Source organism: Sorex araneus, chromosome 5 (genome assembly GCF_027595985.1).
Source record: "Sorex araneus isolate mSorAra2 chromosome 5, mSorAra2.pri, whole genome shotgun sequence".
NCBI classification, from domain to species: Eukaryota; Metazoa; Chordata; class Mammalia; order Eulipotyphla; family Soricidae; genus Sorex; species Sorex araneus.
Genome location: NC_073306.1, coordinates 112,916,569 through 112,942,879, shown reverse-complemented (window position 1 = coordinate 112,942,879; position 26,311 = coordinate 112,916,569). Strand labels below are relative to the sequence as shown.

At 42.8% G+C, this 26,311-nt stretch overlaps 1 protein-coding gene across 2 annotated transcripts in view; it reads left to right on the top strand.

Annotated features, from left to right (window-relative positions):
• ZFAND3 (zinc finger AN1-type containing 3) overlaps positions 1-26,311 on the top strand; it is a 302,188-nt gene that overhangs the window by 196,357 nt on the left and 79,520 nt on the right. For both annotated transcript variants that reach the window (XM_055138548.1, XM_055138547.1), the window contains exon 3: positions 19,641-19,823. In XM_055138548.1, the coding sequence (XP_054994523.1) occupies positions 19,641-19,823 (183 nt within the window). The remainder of the gene's footprint in view (positions 1-19,640; positions 19,824-26,311) is intronic.

The following is a 26,311-nucleotide window of genomic DNA, read 5'->3' as shown; positions in this document are numbered from 1 at the left end:
TGATTCATTTTCTCATGTGCCTTTTGGCCATTTGTATTTCTTCTTTGAGAAAGTGTCTGTTTATCTCTTCTCCCCGTTTTTTGATGGTGTTGGATTTTGTTCTTGTACAGTTCTACCAGGGCTTTATATATCTTGGATGTTGACCCTTTATCTGATGAGAGGTGAGCAAACAATTTCTTCTAGTCTGTGGGCTGTCTTTGTGTTTTCATCTTTGTTTCCTTTGAGGTACAGAAGCTTCTTCATTTAATGTGGTCCCACTTGCTTGGTGAGTGGAGTTTCATCTTTACAGATGCTCTGGTTTCAATGTCTGCTTATGTTTCTTCTTTGTACCTTGTGGATTCAGTCTGATACTGAGGTCTTTAATCCATTTTGACTTAACTTTCGTGCGTGGTGTCAGGAAGAGGCCTAAGTTTGTGTTTTAGCATGTGGCCTACCACTTGTTGAAGAAATTCCCTTGCTCCACTTTTGCTCCTTTATCGAAAATTAACTAATAATGTTCTTGAGGGTCTGTCTCTGGATTTTCACTTCTGTTCCATTGATCAGAGGGCCTGTCTTTATTCCAGTTAGAAAAAGTGATGCCGCCCATCTTCTTTTTCCCAGGGATTATTCCAGCTGTGGGGGGAGTTATTGTTCCATAAGAATTTCAGAAGTGTTTGATCTATTTATTGTAAAAATGTCTGTCATAGGAACCACATTGAATCTGTATAATGAGTTGGGGAGTTTGATGATACTAATTTTGATGATGTTAATCCTCCCAATCCATGGATTTGTTTTCATTTCTTCATGTTTCTTGTGTCCTCTCTTATTTTGCGTTTTGTAGTTTTCTCAAAAAAAAAAAACTAAACACCATGATTTAAAAAATTGTTCATAATATAGTTGTTTCCTGACTAGTATTCCAGCACCAACCTCACTCCCTACCCCAAAACCTGCTTTCTTGGCAGGCACAAAATAGTTTCTTTTTTTTCTTTTTTTTTCTTTTCTTTTTAAAAATATTGCTTGTTGCAAAAAAATGGCAAATAGAGTTATTGATAAATAATTCAGTAAAAGAAAATTTGTGAAAATTTATCTCATGGGATTATTAAAATCATTTTCTGAGGGTTCACTGAGCTGTTGTTTCGGGTTGAGCCTTCTTGTAAAAACCGACGGGTGTGTGCACTCTTGGGCTCTCCGGGCAGCTCTGTCTCACTGGCGAAAGAAGGAAGAAGGCCAAACTGGTTGCTCGATCAGTTTATTTCATTCTCTCTCTCTGCTTCTCTCCTGGTTCTGGATCTCTCTCTGGATCTCTGGATCTGGCCCCAACCCACTCTTACAGCTTAGTTAAATCCTCCCAGCATGAGGGGGTTGGGGCATACACATAGGTGTGGTCACAATCAATAGGGGTAAGGTTCCACGGTTGGAGCAGTAGCACAGCGGGTAGGGAGTTTGCCTTGCATGCAGCCGATCTGGGTTTGATTCCCAGCATCCCATATGATCCTCTGAGCACCGCCAGGAGTAATTCCTGAGTGCAGAGCCAGGAGTAACCCGGTGCATTGCCAGGTGTGACCCAAAAAAGAAAAAAAAAAAATAGGGGTAAGGTTCCTTTCCCTCAAGGGATGCTTCTCCTAAGACTGATTCTCTTTCTGCAGGAGGATCCACCCAAGGGCATAGTCCCATGAGTGTGTTTCTCCTCTCCTCGTCCAGCAAACATATAAGCATTCATAATATTAATCATTTTGTATGGACACAATAAGAAATTCATTAAGCTTATAGAATTGCTCTCCTGGGGCCATCTCGATCTCAGACTACAGTGCTCAGGCCAGATCAGTCTTTCCTATCCCTAGCAGGGTCCTAGTCTCGTCATTACTTTTGGATCATGACAGCATTTGTCTATGATCAAGCTCTTATAGTTAAGAATTAGGCATTTTGCTAAATTTACACAGAAATATTGTCTTTGTGACATCATGATTGACTGTACATTATTGTTTCATGACATTAAAGAAAGGATTCTAGAAAAAAAAAAAAAGAATTAGGCATTTTGGCCAGGCCCATCTCAATGCCAGGGTAGCACATAACTCACTGCTTGTCCTGGATCCATCCCGTCCCTCATCGGGACCCTGCTTTTGGGGTACTAGGAACTAAGGGCAACCGAGGCTTAAGTGGAGAAAGCAGATGCCCGGAAATGAATAATATTCTAAGCCAATTAAGTTCCAAGTTACAAAAGCATAATATTGTCTTCTTGTGTCTATACAAAAAGGCATAGTAAATTAAATTATTCAAAAGGCATAAGGAGAGGAGAAAGGTAGTATTATAATATTCAGTGTCCTAGGAAGGTCTGACCTCAAAAATTAGCAGAGTTAAACTAGGGGAAAGCTGATTTACTGCTTTGGGGAAGAGAGCATAGAGAAGTGATTACAGCTAAACAAAGGGATGGGAGCACTGTGATGGGAGTAACCCAATAAACCTAAACTACCTGAGGCTATGTTATCCTACACCTTCTCTGTTGTGTGGTGTGCTGGAGGGGTGAGTCATTGTGTTTAAATACCCTGAGAAACTCTGAAGGATTAGGCAGGGAATTGCTCTTTTCCTTCTCTGCCTGTCTTCACCTGGCAACAGGAAGTATGACTGTGAACAGTGTGAAAGTTGCGGAGTAGATCTGTGGTGCCGCACATAGGCAGCTGCTGCACTCCTGGAGGAGGCCAGGCGTGGAGGCTGCTGGGGCCTTGCGGGGAGGGAGGGGAGTCTGCCTCCCCTGAGTGGGCCCGGGAGCCCCTCTGGAGACTGGCCTGACCTGGAAGGGTGAGCCACACGCAGGGGTTCAGGAGGTGTGGCGTGGGTGTGAGTCAGTCTGGCTTTTAGAGGAGAAAGCCGGAGTACAGGCAGTCAGCTGACGTCCTTCCTGGCACGCGGCAGTTAAGAGCCGGTTTATGCCCCGTTCTACTGCACACCACAGTGTGATAGAGAGAAGGCAGGTAACTCCGTGAACTTGACTCCCAGTGGGGGTGGGTCTACTTAATAGCCTCTGTGTGAGTTTTTTTCAAGCTATTCACAATATTATTCCAAAGGAATACTCAATCTTCTATTAGATAAAGCCTTTTGAGGATTGTGACTCATATAAACACTACATAATCTTTTACTACCCTGGATTTGTTGGATAGAAATTAATTAGTCCTGATCTTTGGGTTTTATAAAAATCACGGTTTCCATAAATATCTCTTGGTTTGCTTGATAGGATGAAATAGAAAATGTTAATAAGCCCATCACTTGATCCTTTAAATTTTTTTCTTTTAGCATTTTAAATCATTGTGTGGTATGTGACTCTTTGGAAAAGAGTCCAGTATGCTTAAAATAGGCCCCCCCAAATTCTTGCAGAATGCTTGCAAGTTTATTCGTGATGCAGAATTTGTCACAAATGAAATCTCTTGGCCTAGAGCCCCAGTGCAGGACTGTGGTAGTGCGTGCTGCTCAGACGAGGTGGGGCGAGGGCCAGTGGGGGGTGGAGTGTTAGGGAGGGGATCGCTCATTAGAGTCAGTGGCCACCTTGAGGAACACCTGGTCCAGAGGAGGAACCTACAAGGGTTTCAGTGGGCGTCATCAGGACCCCTGCCGACCTCCCACCTCCCCAAAAGGCTGGCGCCAGTGGAAGGTATGTTTTGGGGTATGTTGTGTATTTGCTTTTTTTCCCCCCCTTTTTGGTTTTTGGTTTGGGGGCCACACCTGATGGTGTCAGGGATCCAACCCAGTCAGCTTTGGCCCTTTTGTCTTTCCTGTTCTCCATGTGACTGAAGGGTTGGTAGCATGGAGACTACAGGCACAGTTATAAAAGGTTAGGAAGGGGATGGGGCTGGAGAGATAGTACAGGCGTTAAGGTGTTGCCTTGTAAGAGGCCAGATTAGCTTGATCCCTGGCTCCAGGTAGGGTCTCCTGAGCATTGCTGGGAATGAGCACAGCTACATGTGGCCCAAACTCCTGCTTCCTCAAAATACTAAAGGGAGGAGTAGCTGAATTTTTTTCCCTCATTCTTAAATGTTTTCCCAATTTCCATGCCATTTGAAGGCTTCATTGGGCATTTATTGAAAACTTTAGATCTGAAACTGGGGGGAGGTCAGGGCATCCTAGGCTCTTTCTAGCCCCTTCTGGAATTACGTTGCAGCACACTAATGCCATTGCATGATTACTTAAGTGAGTCCAAAAACCAGCAATAAATATATAGTTCAGAAGGTTTTGTTTTGTTTATTTTGTTTCACTTATTGCTTTGCCATTATTCTCACAATATTTTTAGTTCTTTCAGTAATTTTGATGGTTGACCTCTGTGTACAGGATGTGAGTGGATGCATGGATAGATGGATGGTCAGACAGATGGACATATACATCATTAAATTTGACACTAGATCATCATCACAATATTCAGAAAATTCCCTCTGCTAATTTTTAAAAACAGACACATTTATGGTTGTGCTGAAATGAGGTAGACGTGTCTCTTGTGAGCATTATCGTCATACTGATGGATTGTTAGATATTTGCTGTGATGTTAACATGTTAATTTATGCTCTGTAAATGAATATGAGACACTATTACTAGGAAAACTGTATAGTCTGCACAATAAGTGCTGTATAAGAAACAAGCGTTTCTCCAAATAACTTCTTTGCTAGTTCACACTTCTGAGCAGTAGACTCTATAGGTGCAAAGAATCTGGAGACTATATAATAAGATTATATACATAATTATATATAAGATAGGCTTGATTATTGATAAGAGTTTTGCTTGTAGACTCTGCTTCTTAAGTTTTTGTGTTGGCCATTTTTGCCAGCATTGAAGACATGCTTCTGGGAATGTACTTGAAGTTATTTTTTTTCTCAAATAAAAGCTATCAACTTTGTTTCGAAGTTAAGGAAGTAGATTTGAGAGATCTTTTGAGTTTCCAGAGCCAGTTACCATGGGTAGATGCAGGGATAGTTTGTAAATTCAATTACCTCCTTGGTGCCATCATTGCTGAATATTTTTTGTGTGTAAAAAACATTCTTCCTATTAATAAGCTGTATAGCAATTCGAAGTATTTTTAATATTTAAGGTAAATAATCCTTATTAAACTTGGCTTGTTCAGCATTAGCAAGAAAGTTAAATTTAATAAATCCATATTGTGTTTTATGACATATGTTTCCTAAGAGCTGGAGTATACAGTAAATCAGAAATTTATCCAACAAATGTTTAAGTGCTTTCTATAAGTAATCTTAAGGGCCTCCCTGAGGAAATAGTACTTACTATTTCCTGTGGTTCAGAAATACTGAGATGAATAGTAGAATAGAGAAAAAATAGTCTTCCGTAGACCATGATCAAAGTACTCTAGCTTAAAGAACACGGAGTGTCTGAGTACTGAGAAGCTAGCAGAGTGACCGAAGTTGCAGAGGGCAGGAGCATGCCTTACCATGAGATTTGAGGGTCAGAAAATAGTTCTGGAAGGAACTTGCAATTTCTGTGTATATTCTGGCTCTGGTTATAAAGGCAAAAGTAGGTTTAGGGAGTTAGTGACATTATTGGAATTTTTTTTCTATCACTTCGCTTTGCAGGGAATGGATGAGAATGGGCCATGAGAGGAGAGGGTACGAAGGAACCAGTAGAAGAGCTTTGGGAAGACCCTGCCCGCTGCACGTGGCGAGTGGGAGGGGAATAGAGGAAAGGTGGGTCCGGAGAAGCAGAGGAGTAATAGCTGACAGCATTCTGGTGAACTTTGAGGTATTGCTAGAATTCAGGAATATGGAGTCTGAGGTGGTTTCCAGGCTTCTGCTCTCAGAACTTAGAATAGGATTCCAAACTGGGCCTATCGCCACAATTTTCAGGGGGGGGAAATGACTGCACCCCACCCCCCCCACCACCCCAGAAATCTACCTTATTTAAGAGAACTAACATTGCCCACCTGGTACACCCAAGACTTCTGCTACCCTCGGCCTCCCTCCCCTTCATTGCAGCACCTACGGGGCAGGGGGTGATGGGTGGGAGTGGGTGCCATTTCCTGAGATTGGGCAAAGGACAGAAGATCTTAAAATTTTAGGGGTTTGGGTTTGACTACCAGTGGTGCCCAGGGCTTTCTCCTGACTCGGCTCAGCGTCACTCACTCCTGGTGGAGCTTGGGGGACCGTATGTGGTGACAGGGATCAGACTGGGGTAGGCTGTGTGTGAGACAGTCACCTGAGTGCTGTACCTCTGTCCCTGTATCTCTAGCCAGCGGCTTAGGAAGGTTTTAGGCTTTTGTCTCGAAGGGACAGATTTATGGCATAGATAAGGGAATATAGGATATGAAGGGCTAGGAGGAGATGCTGGAAGCCAGACCCCCTGGGGTCCAGCGTGGGGTGGTAAAAGAACTTACAGGAACAGTACAGGGTAGGCAGAGCAAACTCAGTCTATTGAAGGAGGGTCCACTGATGAGACTGACACGGCAGAGGCCTTGGAATGTCTCATCTGACATTCTTCGGGAAGCTTCCCTGGGTAACCAGGAAGGGAGAGGACAGGCTCTCAATTTGGAGGAGAAAGCAAATTGTGTCTAAAGTATTCTAATCCAGTCAAATACAAAATATAATATGAAGTGTTCCAGTAAATCATATTATAAGATGTACTTAAAAGAATTTAAGCCTGTCTCAGGAAGTGTAGCAAATTCTAGGCACTTAGTAGCAAAGGTGTGGATTGCATGTCTCGCTGGGCCCTTATTATAAGGGAGGGCTGCCTGCGCCAGTTCTCGGAACTGTGGGGAAGAGTGGAGCGATGGTGGGGCCTCTGCAGGCCCTGGGCAAGCTGGTCGTCTTAGCACGGAGGGCCTCAGCCTGCTGGGCCTTGGAAAGGGAACTACATTCATCAGCACTGTATCACTGTCGTCCATCGTTCATCCTTTGCTTGAGCGGGCACCAGTAACGTCTCCATTGTGAGACTTGTCAGTAGTAGAATATAAATATACATGGCTGACCCTTAAACAACATGGGTTTTGAGCTTATATGAGATTATTTCCACTTAACAATTTTGTTTTCTGTGAGTGTTGAGCTGGATTTGATTATTATTTTTGGGTGGTGGGTGGGTGCTCTGTCCTCAGGGTCCAGTCCTGGCCGTGCCTGGGGGCCCTCTGCCAGGGTCACACTGAGGCAGTCACGGAAAACACGCACCTCCACCCTGGTATTACCTGTTTGGTCCCCGGGTTTTCCTCCCTCCCTCCCTCCCCTTCTCTCTCTCTCTCTCTCTCTTTCTTTCTTTCTTTCTTTCTTTCTTTCTTTCTTTCTTTCTTTCTTTCTTTCTTTCTTTCTTTCTTTCTTTCTTTCTTTCTTTCTTTCTTTCTTTCTTTCTCCTTTTCCTCCCTCCCTTCCTTCTTCCCCTCCCTCTCTTCCTCTCTTTCTCTTTCTCTTTCTCTTTCTCTTTCTCTTTCTCTTTCTCTTTCTCTTTCTCTTTCTCTTTCCCTTCCCTTCCTTTCTTTTTTCTTTTTTCTTTTCTGTTCTTTCTCCTGGGTTCATTTGTTAAAGATGACAGTTTCCCCATAAACTAGGATCCAAGTTAGTAAATTTTAAGGTTTTAAAATTGATCACTCTATTGATTCTTGCTGGTTTTTGTTTAAACCAGTTTGTTTCTGCTTGAAGCTATTAAAATCCAACTACTAAAATTTTAATCAGGATGTTAAAACTCTCCATTGGTTGACTACAACTAATGACTGTGGTTTTGTAAAATAAGATATCTAAAGCTTTTTTTAGGGTGGTGGTAGGATTGTGCAGCTTTCCTACAGAATGAACAGAGGCTCTACCGATTTTGAACAAAATTTGGTATCGCGATAAAGAATAGGAAGGTAGAAGAAGGTTTTTCTGTAAACCAAATGTAAGATACTGAAATCAAATGTTTATTTACCTTTTTTTATTTTCATTTTACCTTATTGGCTACTTGAAACATGAACAGTATTTATGGTATGAAATTCCATGTTAAAGCTACTAGTGGGAACAAGGAATTGTCATCTGGGATATAGAGTCAGGTAGGATTTAGAATTTGATAATGGAATATTGGATCTGGAAAGGCAGCCCAGTAAACTGTAAGCATTTTTGTGACCTAGTGGATGAATCTCCACTGCTTCTTGTAACAGTGGGAAGTGTGACACTAGACTCACATAGACTCGGTCTCAAACTGTCCACTGCTAACCTGTGGGGGATGACATGTACTCTGCCCAGATTATTTTGAGAATTAAAGGAAAAACTTAACAGGAAACCTCTTGCAGCGTGCCCTGCTAATAGTAGGTACTTAACGCTTTTAGTTCCTCTTCCTCCTTCATCCCAGTTTGTTCTCCTTTGTATCCAGCTCCATGTCTTAGAGTTAACTCTATAGAAACCTTACTTGTGGCTGAATGGACAGAATAACTGCACTGCCACAACTGTAGCTGAATTTCTCATCTCAACTGAATATGAAAATAGAAATTTATAGTTATTGACTGCTTCATCTTTAGAAGACTCATTCAAGTGATACCCTTAGAAGAGTGCCTTTCGGCACACACAAAATAGTTTCTGGAAGGTTTAAATAAACAACAGAAAACTAATTTTTTTAAATTTTATTATTTGGTCCTTCCAGATAGTGCCCAAGGGATCTGAGCGCTGCCAGTGCTCTTCATGACGTCAGCTGGATGAGGGAGATGAGTGGCCTAGGGGCCAAGGGTTGGTGCTGCTCAGCCCTGTAGCCTTAAGAGGGGGCTGTCAGAGGGACGCCTGACAGTGCAGGGACGACCTGCGGGACCAGGGTTCAAACTTGGGTTGTCACCCCTGTTCTGTCTCCCCAACGATAATGTGAAATGTATTCCAGCAAAGAAGTGCTTTCAATAAGGAAGCCTTTGAGAGCTCATTAATTTAGTTAACGTTTAGTTAATATTTTCTAGACCTAGGCCTGCATAAGGTGGGAGATTGGCAAGTAAACAGGTAATCCGCCTTCCTTCCTTCCTTCCTTCCCTCCTTCCTCCCTCCCTCCCTCCCTCCCTCCCTCCCTCCCTCCCTCCCTCCCTCCCTCCCTCTCCTTCCTTCCTTCCTTCCTTCCTTCCTTCCTTCCTTCCTTCCTTCCTTCCTTCCTTCCTTCCTTCCCTCCCTCTCCTTCCTTCCTTCCTTCCTTCCTTCCTTCCTTCCTTCCTTCCTTCCTTCCTTCCTTCCCTCCCTCTCCTTCCTTCCTTCCTTCCTTCCTTCCTTCCTTCCTTCCTTCCTTCCTTCCTTCCTTCCTTCCTTCCTTCCTTCCTTCCTTCCTTCCTTCCTTCCTTCCTTCCTGAATCACCTTGAGATAGTTACAAGCTTTCATGTTTGGGTTACAATCACACAATGATCAAACACTCATCCCTCCACCAGTATCCCCGGTATAACCCCCCTTTCCCACCCTCCCCCTGCCTCCATGACAGACAGTATTCCCCATACTCTCTCCTTTCGGGCATTATGGTTTGCAATACAGATGCTGAGAGGTTATCATGTTCGGTCCATTATCTGCTTTCAACACACATCTCCCATCCGACTGATTCCTCCAGCCATCATTTTCTTAGTGATCCATTCTCTATTCCAGCTGCCTTCGCCCCTCCGCTCATGAAGCAGGCTTCTAGCTATGTAGCAATTTTCCCGACCCTTATATCTACTGTCCTTGGGTGTCAGCCTCATGTTGTGTTGTTTTATACTCCACAAATGAGTGCAGTTCTTCTATGTCTGTCCCATTCTTTCTGATTCATTTCACTTAGCATGATACTCTCCATGTCTATCCATTTATAAGCAAATTTCATTACTTCATCTCTCCTAACAGCTGCATAGTATTCCATTTTGTAGATGTACCAGAGTTTCTTTAACCAGTCATCTGTGAACAGGTAATTCTTAATGCACCATAATCTTGTGTTGTAGAAAATCAAAGGGTATTATGCCTGGGTAATATGTTTTTTTTAAAGATGCATAGTCTTCTACCTAGTTTATTTCTAGCAATCTAACATAAAGATTTAAAAGAAATTTTTTTAATTGAGTCACTGTGATATACTCAGTCGCAAAGTTCTTCATGATTGGTTTTCAGCCATACACTGTTCCAACAACCATCCCGTCACCAGTGTACTGCCACTGATGTTCCCAGTTTCCCTCCCGCCACATCACCACAGCCTGCCTCTATAGCAGGAACTTTCTCTCTCTCTCTCTCTCTCTCTCTCTTTCTCTTCTCTCTGTGTGTGTGTGTGTGTGTGTGTGTGTGTGTGTATCAAAGAATTTTATAAACATTGCTATGAAGTGAAAAATCAAGGTTGCCATAAGTATAAAAACTAGAGCATTGTGCAGCCAAGCGCCCTTCGGCCCTGGCTTTGCATAGGAGTCGCTCTGGTGGGGCCCCTCCCAATAGTGCGTTTGGTTTTTATTTCATAACTCTTAAGTCATCAGTTCAGTTACAGACATTGACTATTCTAACACCAGTCCACCACCATTGCACCTTCTCACCACATTGTTTCCACTTTTCCCAACCGCCCCTTTTGCCTGCCCCCATAGCAGGCCCTCAGTTTATTTTATATTGCTTGTTATAAATAATTTACTAAAAGAATGATCAAAAAATATTTTCTTAGAAGAAAGTCAGTGAAGAGAAAGTTGGTGAAGATTGCATGGAGCCATTAAGCCCTTGTAAAAGAGATTGCTAGGCTGTTACCGGGTACACCTTCTCTGTTGATGTTTTGTTCATCGGGATTGGCTGCCTTGCCTTCTGCATTGCATCCATCCTGTCTGATGGGCTGCTCCCGGTTGATCAGTGTTGTAAAGTTTGAGATGTCATCGCCACATGCCCCCGGGTGTCCAGAATTTAAATGGAGTGATACAGCTGGAGTTAAATTTTTAAGTGGGTGGCGGTTTGAGGGTATGTGTGTGACTGCCAGGGCTTTGGGAAGTGCAAGAAGATGGGGGTCGAGGGGGAGAGGTAGCCCATCCCAGCCTCTGTGAGAGTGCCAGGAGCATGGAGGCCACTGCGGAGTGTGGAGGCTTTTGGCTGCCCAGGTTCTGTTTGGGCGGGCCCTGGGCTCACCTGTCCCTACCCCCAGCGCCCTCTGGAGTGCCCTGGATGAGCCCGTCTTGCACAGAGTCCGGAGAAGTTCTGTAGTGCATTGTTTTAATTTCTGTAAGTGTACATATTATATACCCTTCGGTGACCACACATTTCTCTATACATGACAGCAAAGATATATTCATGATTCATTGCTCAGAGCAAAATGTAGGTTACTGAAGAGGGTTAAAAATAAAAGGATTTATTTTCGAAGAAAGAAAATCTGGTGAAATCTTTCCTAAATCACTCTTGTGTATTCTCTGATTCCTTGGAGAAATCAAAAAGACATCACTGTTGTCATAATGTGAAAGTGAGGTGGGCGTGTAAGGGGATTTCAAAGTCTCTCCTGGTCTTCTGGTGTGTCTGAGGGATGAGCAGTTCAGCACATGCGTATCACAGGGTGAGTTTTACTCACGAGTAGATAAAGCACAGTCCTGCTGGGCCTGTGTGGCTTGGCAGCAGGGCAAGGCTGGTGCTGTCTGAGTGTTTCCAGTCTTCAAAGTGCGGTCTAAGAACATTGGTCTGGGAGGGAAAATGCTTGGTGGGAAATTATGCCCAGCGAATATGTAGACAAACTGCACAGGCTCAGTTGATAACCAGTATGTCACTTCTTTGTGTGTGGAAGTTGCTACTTTTTCATTTCTTTGTTTGGGGTCACCCAAACATACGGTGATGCTCAGGGTTTAGCCCTGCCTCTCCATGCAGGAGTCACTCCCCGCAGGACTGCATGGGATGCCTGAGACTGAAACTGGGTCAGTCAGGTGCAAGGTTAAGGTAATCCCAAGAATACTTTGGGTAAAATATTTTTCTCTTTGGTTGATAATGAGTTAGCTAGCGATGACCTCACTGCTGTGATGTGAATAGCAGCCTTATTAAAATACAAAGATCAAATGTTTTCAAAATTGTTTGGAATCACGACTAATTACAACGTTAGAAAGATACCCGTGATTTTCAGGCAGTCAGTGTTTCAACATCAGTCCCGTCACTGGCATTCACTCCCCTCCCCCAGTGTCCCCAGTTTCCTTCCTGTGCCCCCCTGCCTCTGTAGTAGCACTCCCTGCCCAGTGGCAATGTCTGCTGGAGACAGTTCTCCTGCTCTTCATCTCTGTTGCCTGTATTCCGTACAGTGTCCTTAGCATCCCGCACAGGAGAGAAACCACCCCAGGTCTGTTCCCCCCTTCCGTTTGACTCCATCCGTTCACACACACTCAGTGCTGCTCAGGGCCTCCAGGGTTGCCAGCATGCTTGACCCCTCAGCCCTGTCCAGCCCTAAACTTCTTGTTTTTAGTACTGTTGTTTGTATCAGACCCTTTTTCTATCACTTTATTTAGACCACATTAATCTGAGAGGTAGATATAACTCTTTTTACAGACGAAACCCAGTTAACTTGGAACAAATTACCTAAAATTTCTGTTTTTCAGTTTCCTCATCAGCAAATTGGTATTTCTTCTACCTGCCTTGTTATCATTCCTCTGAGAAATAAGGTAACTAAGTTACATGCACAAAGCATCGCTGAGTGCCGGGCGGAGTAGGTGTGAATGGACGCTGGCCACTCTGCTCAGATGTCAATGCACACCGGGATTTTTAGGAAGTGTTAGAGCGTAATATGAGTTTCTGTTGCTCAAAGATGTGGTATATGGAATTTCAGGATATTTTTCCTTTTCTGACTTGATAAAGTTGAATAAATGCATCAAAATTAGCATAAGACATTTTTGGTTAGAATTACTCTTTATATAGGGCTCAGAAACCTCAGTCTGCCTCCTAGAGATACTTGGCCAGTCAGGCCCAAATATATGGGTTCCTTGAGCCCTGGGGTGCTCAGGGAGGTCCCAGTGGGGAAAGAATTCTGTGTGGCATGTACTTCTGGGAAACCCAGAAGAAGATCCTGTTGTGCTGGTGCTGATGCTGGACGGACACAACATCCTTCAGAGAACTCCTGGGATATATCCCGGGCTCCAGCCACAGCTCGGGGCCAAGGAGCTGCGTGCAGACCTGGATAAGCCGCTTGTATTGAGGGTGGGGCTGTGAATGCTTTATAATGTTTTGAGTATTAGCATTTGATCTTATGGTATACAAATATTTTCTCACATTCAGTAAGGTGTCTTTATCTTAATCCGTTTCTTTTTGCCATGTAAAAATTAATTTGACGTAGTTCCATTTGTTCATTTTTGGTTTTGTTATTTTTGCCATTGGAGTTAAATCATTGACTAAAATCTGAGGTTCATATCCTGGAAGGGTTCTGCCTGTGTTTTCTTCCTTGTGCACCAGGGACTTGTCTAACCTTGGGATCTTCCATCCTTTTTGAGGTAACCTTAATGGTCGGTGTGAGAGAGAAATCCAGTTTAATTAATGTGGCATGTGGTCCAGTTCTCCAAGCACTCTGTACTTCTGAGATGCATTTCCATGTTTGTTTGGGCGCCACACCATATGCGTGCTCAGGGGTTTCTCACTCCCGTCCGGGCAGGAGATACTGCTATTTCAGCACTCAGTGCACCTCAGGGTTCCAGTCCCACCCTCCTACATGGAAAGCTCGCTGTGCACCCCGGGCTCATGGGGCGAGGTGTCCGGTCCAGGGCCGATTCACAGTCATATGTACAGCAGTAGTTCCTGTTTCACTATGTATCGGTCCATTGTTTGAATACACTAGCATTTATGGTTCTTATTTTTGGTTTGGGGATTTTTTTTTTTTTTTACTTCCATGGACAGTGTGAGACCTACCGTTACTGTTTTTGGCATATCGAATATGCCACAGGTAGCTTGCCAGGCTCTGCCGTGTGGGCGGGATACTCTTGGTAGCTTGCCTGGCTCTCCAAGAGGGATGTATATATCTTTTACTGTATTTGGTATATGAATACGCCACGGGGAGTGTGCCAGGCTCTCCCGTGCAGGTAATAGTCTCTCAGTAGCTTGTCAGGTTCTCCAAGAGGGAGAACTAGGCTATTAGATGTTCCGGGAGCTTAGTTTTATAGTCTCTGGATGTTGGCCGTTGATGGGATTATACCACACCAGGGGACAGTTTCTGGGTGTGACTGCCTAGCTACTGGAAAATGGGGGATATGTGTGGAAGAGGCCCAGTCCTGATCCTAGCAGCCTTGGAGATCTCGGCAGTAATGATAGATCTTATTCCCCCAACCCTGAAAGAGCCTCCAATTGTTGGGAAAGATGAGTAAGGAGAAACTGCTTAAAATCTCGGGGCTGAACAAAAAAGGAGAACCTAAAAGAAATGGATGGATTCCTTGATTCCTGTAATCTCCCAACACTGAAGAAAGAAGACCTGGAATACCTGAATAGACCCATCAATGTTAAGGAAATTGAAACGGTAATCAAAAACCTCCCCAAAAACAAAAGCCCAGGCCCAGATGGTTTCACTGGCGAATTCTTCCAAACATTTAAAGAAGACCTATTGCCTGTTTTCCTCAAACTTTTCCAGGAAATTGAAAAAACAGGAACTCTCCCAAACAGTTTCTATGAAGCACATATCTCCCTAATACCAAAAGCAAACAAAGACACCACTAATAAAGAAAATTACAGACCAATTTCCCTGATGAACACCGATGCGAAGATCCTCAACAAAATACTAGCAAATAGGATCCAACAACTCATCAAAAAGATCATACATCACGACCAAGTGGGATTCATCCCAGGGATGCAAGGATGGTTTAACATTCGGAAATCAATCAACATAATCCAGCATATCAACAAAAGTAAAGATAAAAACCATATGATCATATCAATAGATGCAGAGAAAGCATTTGACAAGATCCAACATCCTTTCATGATGAAAACCCTCGCCAAAATGGGGTTTGGAGGAACTTTCCTCAAGATAGTCGAAGCCATCTATCACAAGCCTACGGCAAGCATTCTCCTCAACGGGGAAAAACTAAGGGCCTTTCCTCTGAGATCAGGCACAAGACAAGGATGCCCACTCTCACCACTCCTCTTCAATATAGTACTGGAAGTACTTGCGATAGCTATTAGACAAGAAAAAGAGATTAAGGGCATCCAGATAGGAAGGGAAGAAATCAAACTCTCACTATTTGCAGACGACATGATACTATATCTAGAGAAGCCTAAAACCTCTACTAAGAAACTCTTAGAAACAATAGACTTATACAGTAAAGTTGCAGGCTACAAAATCAATACCCAAAAATCCATGGCCTTCATATATGCAAACAATGAGGCAGAGGAAAGGGACATGAAAAAAGCAATCCCATTCACAATCGTGCCCCAGAAAATCAGGTACCTCGGAATCAGCTTAACCAAGGAAGTAAAAGACCTTTACAAAGAAAACTACATAACGCTACTCCATGAAATCAAAGAGGACATGAGGAAATGGAGACATATACCCTGCTCGTGGATAGGGAGAATCAATGTTGTCAAAATGGCAATACTCCCTAAAGCATTATACAGATTCAATGCGATCCCTATAAGTATACCCATGACATTCTTCAAAGAAATGGATCAAGCAATCCTAAAATTCATATGGAATAACAAACGTCCAAGGATAGCTAAAACAATTCTTGGGAAAAAGATGATGGGAGGCATCACCATCCCCAACCTCAAACTTTACTACAAAGCAGTAACAATTAAAACAGCATGGTACTGGAACAAAGGCAGAGCCGTAGACCAATGGAACAGGGTGGAATATCCCTACACACAACCCCAAATGTATGACCATCTAATCTTTGATAAGGGAGCAAGAGATGTGAAGTGGAGCAAGGAAAGCCTCTTTAACAAATGGTGCTGGCACAACTGGACAACCACATGCAAAAAAATGGGTTTAGACCTTGACCTGACACCATGCACAAAAGTCAGATCAAAATGGATTAAAGACCTCAACATTAGACCACAAACCATAAGGTACATTGAAGACAAGGTCGGCGAAACCCTCCACGATATTGAAGATAAAGGTATCTTCAAAGGTGACACGGAACTAAGCAATCTAGTAAAAACAGAGATCAACAAATGGGACTACATTAAACTAAAAAGCTTCTGCACCGCAAGAGATACAGTGACCAGAATCCAAAGACTATCCACAGAATGGGAAAGGATATTTACACAATACCCATCAGATAAGGGGTTGATATCAATGGTATATAAAGCACTGGTTGAACTCTACAAGAAGAAAACATCCAACCCCATCAAAAAATGGGGCGAAGAAATGAACAGAAACTTTACCAAGGAAGAAATACGAATGGCCAAAAGGCACATGAGAAAGTGTTCTGCATCACTAATCATCAGAGAGATGCAGATCAAAACAACTTTGAGATACCACCTCACACCACAGAGACTAGCACACATCCAAAAGAACAAAAGCAACCGCTGTTGGAGAGGATGTGGGGAGAAAGGGACCCTTCTTCACTGCTGGTGGGAATGCCGACTGGTTCAGCCCTTCTGGAAAACAATTTGGACGACTCTCAAAAAATTAGATATTGAATTCCCATTTGACCCAGCAATACCACTGCTGGGAATATATCCCAGAGAGGCAAAAAAGTACAATCGAAACAACATCTGCACATGTATGTTCATCGCAGCACTGTTTACAATAGCCAGAATCTGGAAAAAACCCGAATGCCCCAGAACGGATGACTGGTTGAGGAAACTTTGGTACATCTATACAATGGAATACTATGCAGCTGTTAGAAAAAAGGAGGTCAAGAATTTTGTAGTCAAGTGGATGGGCATGAAAAGTTTCATGCTGAGTGAAATGAGTCAGAAAGAGAGAGACAGACATAGAAAGATTGCACTCATCTATGGTATATAGAATAACAGAGTGGGAGACTAACACCCAAGAACTGTAGAAATAAGTACCAGGAGGTTGACTCCATGGCTTCGAGGCTGGCCTCACGTTCCGGGGAAAGGTCAACTCAGAGAAGCGATCACCAACTACATTGTAGTCGAAGGCCATGTGGGGGAAGGGAGTTGCGGGCTGAATGAGGGCTAGAGACTGAGCACAGCGGCCACTCAACACCTTTATTGCAAACCACAACAGCTAATTAGAGAGAGAAAACAGAAGGGAATGCCTTGCCACAGTGGCAGGGTGGGGTGGGGGGGAGATAGGATTGGGGAGGGTGGGAGGGACACTGGGTTTACGGGTGGTGGAGAATGGGCACTGGTGAAGGGATGGGTTCCAAACTTTGTATGAGGGAAGTATAAGCACAAAAGTGTATAAATCTGTAACTGTACCCTCACGGTGATTCTCTAATTAAAAATAAATAAATTAAAAAAAAAACACCCAATAAAGGTATTTAAATGATAAAAAAAAAAAATCTCGGGGCTGAGTGTAATAGACACGTTACTGGTGTCCGCTCAAGTAATTGATGAACAAGGGGATGACAGTGATACAGTGATGGACAGTGCATAATTAGTATCCACGTACAAGTGGCTCTGCTGTGTGTTTTAGCTATACACCTAGGAAAGATGTCTCTGATGTACATAATCTGCTCTCAAGATATAAATATAGTTATTAAACTGTTTTGTTTTTTAAGTTTTGATTTAACCCATGACTTTAAAATATATTTTTGAAATTTCCAACTTCATCACATTTTTGGTTATCAATTTTTAATTTAATTGCTTTATTAATAGCGTTTGCATCTTACCAGTAATTTAGCATCCTTGGAGACATGCCTAATAACATGCTTTATATATCAAGGTTTAACCAAGTTACAGCCACTTCTACCAGTACTTTGTATTGCATTTTTTATTGTTGGGCAAATGGGCCTGTGGGTTTTTGGTTTTGATAATGCCAGAGGTCAAACCCAGCCCCTCACATCGCAGAGTGAACACCTTGCATGGAGCCCATTTGTTTATTTCTGGCACATCTGACTGCTCAAGGTTTACTTGTGGCTTTGTGCTCAGGGAACCATTTGTAGGGTGTGGGGGGCGAAGCAGGGTTGGCCGCATGCAAGGCAAGCACCTGTCCCGCCTCACTGTCTCTCCTCTGTGTTTTTTAATTTTCTCTGATTTTATGAATTATTTTATCTTAGGTATATTGAAATCTTATATGGTAGTAAAATTGTCAGTCTTCCATTAATGCTTTGCATATATTGAGGCTTTGTTTACAAGTGTAGAATATCTTTTTTGAATAAATTCTTTCTCTTCCATTATATAACGATCCTTTTTAAATCTAATAATGTGTTCTGGCTTAAGTATATTTTCTGACAGTGTTATAGCTATTGAGTTTCTAATTTTGGGTATTTGCTGGGTTTTTTTTATGTGTTGAACATTTATCATGAACCTTTAATCAGGCTGGAGTGATAGCCCAGCAGGTAGGGCTTGCGCGTGCCTTGCACGAGGCCAATCCCGGGTTTGATTTCTCAACCCCTCTCGGAGAGCCCGGCAAGCTACCAAGAGTATCTCACCCGCACGGCAGAGCCTGGCAAGCTACCCATGGCATATTCGCTATGCCAAAACAATAACAAGTCTCACAATGGAGACGTTAGTGGTGCCTGTGAGCAAATTGATGAGCAACGGGATGACAGTGATACAGTGATTTCTTTATCATGTTTATTTGTTTATTTTCAGTATTTTTCTTATAAATTTCTAGAATAGGATTTCCAAGTATCTGCTATGTCTTATATATCTGTTCTTCCCCCTTTCTTTCCTTTCATTCCCTCCCTCCCTCCCTCCCTCCCTCCCTCCTCTCTCCCTCTTCCCTCCCTCCCTCCCTCCCTCCTCTCTCCCTCTTCCCTCTTCCCTCCCTCCCTCCTTCCCTCCCTCCCTCCCTCCCTTCCTCCCTCCCTCCCTCCTTCCTTCCTTCCTTCCTTCCTTCCTTCCTTCCTTCCTTCCTTCCTTCCTTCCTTCCTTCCTTCCTTCCTTCCTTCCTTCCTTCCTTCCTTCCTTTCTCTTAGTCTGTCCTTTCTTCCTTCCCCCTTAAGCTTTTAAAATGCAGTTAGCTTTGCAAATCAAAATTATTATGCCTACAATTCTTCTGAACAGTACCAAGACCTAGGAAAGTTTCTCCTGCTGTCCATTGCAGGATGGAGATGGTAATGGGAGTGCACCCATTTGGCTGTTGTGGTTGCTGGAGTCACTCGGTTTAACTGTGGAGCTGAGACTCGTGTGCACAGCATTCACAGTCACTTGGTTGTGGTGTTCATGCGCTTCCTGGTTGTAGTGTTCTTTGTGGGTAGCTGCTGGACCTTCACTTCTAACCACAGTTCCTGCCGGTTTTAGTCGTAGTAGTTCTCCCCTGAAGTGTGAGCTGTAGCTGTAGAGCCTATGTGTGAGATCATCTGCACTGTTTGTGGCACCAAGTGTTGGGCGCATGGTTGTGTCGGATGCACTTGGGCAGGATTCTGGGTTAAGCCAGGGCCCTAGAGCTGGCAAGGTCGCCACTTTCACCACTGCGCCCTCTGGGCCTGAATCTGGAAAGCCTTAACTGCACCCCACTACCATTTTACTTCTAATAAGTCATCCCAATTAAGACTCTACCACTGTGTCGTTACATTCTGAGTTTGTTGATCAGTTTTGTTTGGTTCATATTTTGACTAGGGGTCCTAGGGGCTCTGGCAACAAGGTCTATGCTCTCCTACCCTGAGCCATACCCTGGTCCCTCAGTTTTAATGTTGTTTTCTAATACCCAAGTGTGAACTTTCTGATTAAATAATTTTCTCACTTTTTCTTTACAGATTTTCAGAAGAAACAACCAGATGATGATTCCGCTCCAAGTACAAGTAACAGCCAGTCAGATTTGTTTTCTGAAGAGACCACCAGTGACAACGACAATACCTCGATAACCACGCCCACTCTCAGCTCCAGCCAGCAGCCGCTCCCGACAGAAATGAATGTAACTTCACCAAGTCAAGAGGAGTGTAAGTGTCCAGATCCTATGGGGCAGTGAACAACCCGGAGTTACGTCTATCCCAGAAAAAGATAACAGCTATTTTCCTTCAAGACTTGACTTCGTGTTAGTAGACTAGGAGGTCCAGCTGTTGAGGTACACGAACGGCATGTTCCTAACCAGAGTTCGACTCTGGAGCATCGTTGGGTTAAGCTGAGGCCCGAAGCATACAGGATTGCTCTGGTGGGCCCCAGAATCACAAGGCCCAAGGCATATCACCTCCTCAGCTCTCACAGTGAATTATCAGCCTGATTTGCCAAGTATTGCTAGGACTAGCCCCCCAGACTTTCTGAACACCTTGTGGGAGTGCCCCCCAAGGTGCATCCCCCCTACTGTGTACGCACACACACGCACAGACAGATTACGTGTTAACATATAGTTCTAAGCTAGTGAGTGGGAGATAAGTTCCGGCCTTTCCATGGAGCTGCAGTTCTTCTTTAAAGGATCGCCTTTCATGTGGACTCTCAAGGTCCATGAGCTTTTGATCCAGTTTGGAGCTGTGTGTCTCAGCTCTGGCTGCAATTTAGACCCACAGAGAATTTTTTTAAAACTATTTTAACCTTCAGCATTCTTCCCTAAGTCTCATTTAATTGGTCTGGAAGGAGAACGGAGATCTGTTTGAACTCTGCTGAGGATTCTAATGTGCATCAGATGTTAAGAACCTCTGGTTTAGAGAACTTAATCTTGATTTAGGATTGCTGGGTTAAAACCTTCTGTCACTGCCTGGACCTTGAAAGTTTCTAGGTAGTTAAATGATAATAATTCTATATACTTCCTAGAATACAGGTTTTTAAATGGGTAAGATTCTGTTAGTTAAGTCCCCCGTGGTAGTATCCTATTACCATATGTTTGATACAGAAGTTCATTGTGTACTTAATACTTTTAACGTTGTAGCATTTGGGCTGGCTGTGTGTAAGATAAGTGTCCTGCCCACTGTGTTCTCTCTCTTGCTCAAAGTACATGGATGTATGCTTTGTATGTAGGAGGCCTGGGTTAGTGTGTCACCACATGGTTCCCTAAAGATTGCAGGGTGTGGCCCCGGGGTTAAATAAGTAGGGTAAGAGAGGCGACACAAAGTTTAAGGTGTTTGCCCTGCATGCCGGTGTACCCGCATTTTGTTCCTAGCACTGTGTTTGGTCTCCTGAGCACAGAGCCTGCAGTAGCCCCTGAGCACTGCTGATTGTGACCCAGGGAAAAAAAAAAAAAGACCACTAAAAAAAAATCTAAGGAAGGGGAATGTTGAAACTGTTCAGCATCTCTTCTGATGAAATTGTGTCTGATTTGAACCATACATAAGGAGCAGGCCAGGAAAATACACCACAAGCAGCCACGCTGTGTGGTTTTGAGATGACCTTTGTACTGCGCACTTGGACTAGTGTGGAAGGCTCTGTCCTGCCCCGGAGCTTCTCTGACTCCCCCGTCAAGCCAGTGAGCGAGATGCGCTTACCAGTCCCACTTTACAGATAAGAAAACAAGCACAGAGAGAGCAGTAATTTGGCTATGGTCACTGTGGTCACAAACTAGTATTCAGATTCAGGCCTTTTTTTTAGAGTCCATGCTTTTAATCCATTAAATTACGTCGTGAATATGATAGTCACTTACAGTAGAAACGCTCATGCTGGCAAGATGAATACTTTTTGTTTACATACTTGCATGGATGTAGAAACTCATGATGATCAAGTTACTTTATTCATCATGGAAAATCCTTTCAAACAGAAATTGGGATTATACACATTATATGTAATTTTGTATATTCTATTTATAAGTCATATATATGACTACATAAGTTTTTCTGGAGGCAGATCCTCAGATCTTCATTGGAAGGTTACCTTTGGCAAGGATTTTTATAATGGCAAAGTAAAGGATTTTAAAGTAGATGGACTCAGAACAAGTAGAAGTGGATTTTTTGGTGTACATTAACCATACAAAAGGAAAGTCTTACTTTTAGTACAAAATTTTATCTTTGTACCTGTTTCCTTCACCTCTGCCTGGATTTGAACTCTTATGGCCAGCTTTCAGGGTCAGGAGATAGCCTAACATGCTTGGAGGCCCCAGGCCCGGCCACCGTGACCTGAGTAGACACAGCATTTCTGGGCCATGTCAGGAATCCTTGGTGGGTCCCTGAGTCTCCTGAGCTTAGTTTAGGACTGCCCCCCCACCCCCCAAAAGCATGCTTACCTTCAGATTTACTTTGAAAGAGATTAATGTTCTAAATGTGTTCGTGTAATTTTTAAGTTAAATAACCCTCTGAAGATAATCTCATTTAAGTGTGTGCGTTGGGAGGCTATGTGTGTGGCATGTCATTATAACTCTCGGATTTTCAAGATCTAGAAGAATGGTGTGATTTGCTAATCTGAGATAGATTTAAGTATTTATTTGGGCAGTTTGCGCTCCGGAGAGAAGTCAGGGTTGGAGATGACAGGCAAAGCCTTAGGCTTCCAGTGAAATTACCTGTGGTTATTGCAAAAGACAAGTGGTGAGGACTTCGAGATCAAAACAGATCCTGCACCCTGAAGAATTCAGGAAGGAGGAGAGTAAGTCAGAAAGGAGGCTAGGGCAGAAAAGCCAAGAAACAAATTTCAGTGTGTGTGTGGATTTGGGGGGTGGCCACACCCAGAGATGCTCTGGGCTTCCTCCTGATTCTGTCTATGAGTCACTGCTGCTGGTGCTTGGGGGACTGTTTGAGGTACCAGGAATCGAACCAGAGTCACCCCGTACTTTCAGGTGCCATGTGTGAACTCTACAATCAAAACTAAGGTCAAACCAGCTTCATTTTAAAGGCCTGGGCATCCTTCCTTCTGATCCTGTGACAGGGCATGCTTACCCAGGGTTGGGGATTTCAGTTTGGATTTTTCCCCACAACCTCACTGTATATTACATGGAAAGTAGGTGTTAGACAAAAGTTGGCTTGTCTGCTTCTAGTCTTACAGAGGAAGAGATTACCTAGAGTAATGACACGATGTTCTAGTCTCATTCTCATACAAAATGCTTTCCGAACTTTTAGAAGCACTTACTAAGACATAAATGGCCTGATATAACTAATTTTATAAAATGAGTTAGCAAACTATAGACCCCAGACCAAACCCAGTATTATCATCATGTTTTAGTATGACCTACAAGCTAAGGATGATTTTATTCTCTTTTTTTTTAATGTGGCATTTTATAATGTAAAAGATTATAAAAACTCAAAGTGTTCATTTAGTTCTGTTTGAACACAGTCATGGCTGTATCTTTATGCATTTTCTCTGATCTACAACAACAAAGTTGGGTACTTGGTGTTGAGAGACCAAATCTAGTATAGAGAAAGTTTGCCAAGCCCTTGTTAGCAAACTTTGGATCTTTCTTTTTGTGGTCCATGGGACATACCAGCCAGTGCTGGAAGTGCTGACTGAGTTTTCTTCCATCCCTGTGAGATGCTGGCTGGAGCAGTTGTCTCGTGTCCGCAGTCTGGCTCGCTCCAGCCCACCCACACTCCTGTTGGCCACGTCCCGCAGGGCAGTGGGTGTCTGCTGCTCAGAGCCTTCACGGCCTTGCTGTGTGGCCAGGCCCTCCTTGGGCTGCCCCCGTGGCCTCAGTGTCTCTGCTTCTGTTCGTGATACACAGACATCCACGTGCCTGACTTCTCTGGCTCTCGTTGCTCTGAAGTGTTGGGCAGTACAGTCTCCTCAGTCGCTGCAGCAGCAGGTGTGGGTGTTCCAGCCAAGAATGTACTTCCAGCAGGGGTGCTTCTGCCGCTGTGCTGATCATGTTGGAAATCAAAATTATCTGATGCTCCAGAAGGCAAGAACATGGCATTCAAGTGGAGAGGCAGGTTCCTGTTTGTGTGGCGTAGAAGCCAGAAGGAAGCTACCAGGAGACTGCAGCTGAAATGTCCCAGAGAAGGACCCCCAGTATGACTTAGCTCAAATAAAGAAGCCTGAGTGTGTTGTTTTGACAGGTGTCTGCACTCATCTTGGTGCAAACCCACTGCAGATGCAGATCTGGTGGCGGTCACTGCCCTTGCCATGGGTCACACTGTGGTGCATCCTGCAGGATCGGGAGGGACCTGCATGCACCCTGAGGTTCCCTCATGTGTTCACCAGTGATGAGATAGTGGTTGTTGGTTAGACTTGCATTCAAAGCTTCTCTAAGTCTTCGTGTACCTCCGAGGAGTTGAGAAGCAAGCCTTCACTGTTTCAAGGTAGTTGATTTGAAATACTAAGAATTGCTAATAATGTATTTGTAGACATTAACCTGAAAGACAGTAGCAAGTCTCAAGATGGAGACGTTACTGGTGCCCGCTCGAGCAAATCGATGAGCAACGGGATGACAGTGACAGTGACAACCTGAAGTAATCACTGGTAAACATTGTTCAGCTGGAGAAAAAAAAATGAAATGGATTCTCAAAACCTTGAACAAAATTTTTCATTATTCATTTGGAAACTGGTTTCTGAGTTTTAAAATAAAATAGTGTTGAAATGCATTAACAGACTGTCCTCACTGTGCTGCCTTGGGGTCTTTGAGCGTGCTGCAGGGTTCCTGGCTGCGCCTCTGTACCGTACTATACTGTACTTTACTGTGCTGTCTGACTCTGCTTCTCTGATTCCGAAAAAGCTTCACTGCTGCCCATGTGGCTAAAAATTTTTTTGTATCAATAAAATTTATATTAATCCCTAAATTACACCAATTTCTCCTTTTCCAAATTTAGTCTATTTCAAAAGACTAAATATTGAATAAAACAGGCTAGTTTATGCTAGTGCAACGTTTAGGAAATACTACCTATTAACAATATTTTATGACTTCCTGCTGGGCTGGTTTTAGTGAAATATTGTGGGGAGATTTATTTACAGTTCTCTCTATGCATCTTTTTCTCCCCTTTTCTCTAATGAAGCTCAAAGCATCAGGTCATTTATCAGAGATAATTATACAACAGATGGAGCTTTTCTGATATATAATAGTCTCAAAGTGGAAGATTCTTTCCCGTGATGAAGAATGCCCAAACTTTTAAATGTCTCTTTTGATCTTAATTTAAAGGTTTATTTTGCACTGTATTTATTTATCCTGATGCTGATTCCGTAAAGCATACTGCTTTTATTAGAGCTATGTTCCAAAAAGATTGATACTTTGTAGTGTGATATGATAATGCACAGTTACATGCTGTATTGAATTCAATAGCTATACCTCATCAGGAATCAATATTTGGGATCATTAAATTAATCCATGTCTGTAGATTAATTTAAACTGCACAATTTAACAGTGTTTTCTAATGGGATCCCATAGTATTAGTTTAGTTACAACATTTTCAAGCATGTATAGTATCATTTTAAGTTTCTGCTTATAGTCAAAATAAAGATGAAACTAAAACAGAAGCATGATTTTCAAATGACTAATTTGGAGCTGAATAAATAGTGCAGGGGGTAGGACATTGCCTTGCATTGGGAGACCCAGTTTCAATCCCATTATCCCATCTGGTCCCCAGTCACTACTAGTAGTAATTCCTGAGTACAGAGCCAGGAATAACCCTTGAGCATCACCAGGTATGGCCCCCAAAAAACAAAACAAAACAAAAACTTGTTTAATATGTAAGTAAATACATAGTAGTTCAACTTCTTACATACTTTAACTTCTTATATAGAAGTTAAAACTATTCCTTTAGTACCTCTCCCCACCATAAAAGTTCCTGCTTCAACCAGAGAAACCTTATTTATTCATTTTGGGTTACAATGTCTTTTTTCATGCAGTTATATATGTGTTTATGGTTATCTTTACTTATATATTAAAGAGCACTACTATGTATTTTGTAACTTGCTTTTTATTTAACAGCAATTTTTGAGATCTTTCCAGGTCTCTGAATTCATACATAGGCATCTTCTTATTTTAAATTGATGATCATTGCCTCTTTTCTCTTAAGGTTGTTTCTAATATTTCAATTATAAGTCAAATCAGGTAAACATTTTTAATACATGGCTGATGTTAAGTTACTGATGCTTACTCAAGTAAATCGATGAACAAAAGGATGACAGTGATACAGTGAATGTTCTGTTATGTAATTTCCCATGGAAAATATGTGGAAGTGGAACTAAACATCAGACATGTTTATTATAAATTTTCATATGCTACTTTCTTGGCTTTACTACTTAGAATATAGCAAATACAAAACTGAGGTTATAGCAAATACAAAAACTAAATCTCATTACTGGTAATCTGATATTAACTTTACCTTCATGTATAAAACCGCCACGGTCATCCCATTGGTCATCGATTTGCTCGAGCAGGCACCAGTAACGTTTCCATTGTGAGACTTGTTACTGTTTTTGGCATGTCGAATACGCCACCGGTAGCTAGCCAGGTTCGATTCCTCCTCCCCTTTGGGAGAGCCCTGTAAGCTACCAAGAGTATCTCGCCCACACGGCAGAGTCTGGCGTGTATAAAAATTGATTTTTTATTTAGAATGAAGTAAGCACAGTAATTTTTATTATG